The sequence below is a fragment of the Bison bison genome, unplaced genomic scaffold (genome assembly GCF_000754665.1).
Source record: "Bison bison bison isolate TAMUID 2011002044 unplaced genomic scaffold, Bison_UMD1.0 scf7180017864313, whole genome shotgun sequence".
Classification (NCBI taxonomy): Eukaryota; Metazoa; Chordata; class Mammalia; order Artiodactyla; family Bovidae; genus Bison; species Bison bison.
Genome location: NW_011494885.1, coordinates 1543337 through 1544291, shown reverse-complemented (window position 1 = coordinate 1544291; position 955 = coordinate 1543337). Strand labels below are relative to the sequence as shown.

The window sequence follows — 955 nt, the reverse complement described above, 5'->3', positions numbered from 1 at the left end:
GTCAAGGCTATGGTTTTTCCAGCAGTCATGTATGGATATGAGAGTTGGACTATAAAGAAAACTGAGTGCCGAAGAATTGATGCTTTTGAACTGTGGTGTTGGAGAAGACTCCTGAGAGTCCCTTGGACTGCAAGGAGATCCACCCAGTCCATCCTAAAGGAAATCAATCCTGGGTGTTCATTGGAAGGACTGATGCTAAAGCTGAAACTCCAATATTTTGGCCACCTGATGCGAAGAGCTGACTCATTTGAAAAGACCCTGATGTTGGGAAGGGTTGAGGACAGGAGGAGAAAGGGACGACAGAAGATGAGATGGTTGGATGGCATCACCGACTCGATGGACATGAGTTTGGGTGGACTCTGGGAGTTGGTGATGGACAGGGAGGCCTGGCGTGCTGCGGTTCATAGGGTCACAAAGAGTCGGACACGACTGAGCGACTGAACTGAACTGAACTGAAACTGAGGCCCAGAGCAGGGTGGCGACTTGCCATGGCCTCACTTTGGGTAAGTGACAGAATGGGGATTTGGACGCAGCTCCAGGACCCTCTCCTGTCTCTTTGTTTCCCTGGGGCTACTTTGGAAACTGACTAGTAGGGTGGGGCACACTGGGGGTCTATGTCATCCTCTCTGAATGAATTTTATGCTCCCTGGGATAAGGCTGTTGGCTTGGCTTCAGTCTTGCTGCAGAGAGAGCTCTGTGCCTTGTGGAGGCTGAGTGGATGGGAGGAAGGGAAGGCAGGTACCTTAGCTTCTGGATGAAGGTGAAGAGCATGCTTCCAACCAGTACCAAGCCTGCCACAGATGCGGCCACGATGAGAGCAATGGCAGATCCTCCTGACAGGGATAGCGGGGGCTTCTGAGAGATGGGTGCAGGTTCTGTGGGTTCCACATCAGCTTCTGGGAACCAAGAAGGGGAGAGACTGGAGGAGACCCCCTCCCTCCATACCCCCCCCCGC

General features: G+C 52.9%; 1 protein-coding gene across 1 annotated transcript in view; it reads right to left on the bottom strand.

The window, feature by feature from the left end:
- Positions 1 to 955, bottom strand: part of IGSF23 (immunoglobulin superfamily, member 23) — a 15209-nt gene that overhangs the window by 4666 nt on the left and 9588 nt on the right. Inside the window, exon 4 of the mRNA XM_010852577.1 lies at positions 743 to 896. Coding sequence (XP_010850879.1) covers positions 743 to 896 — 154 coding nt within the window. The remainder of the gene's footprint in view (positions 1 to 742; positions 897 to 955) is intronic.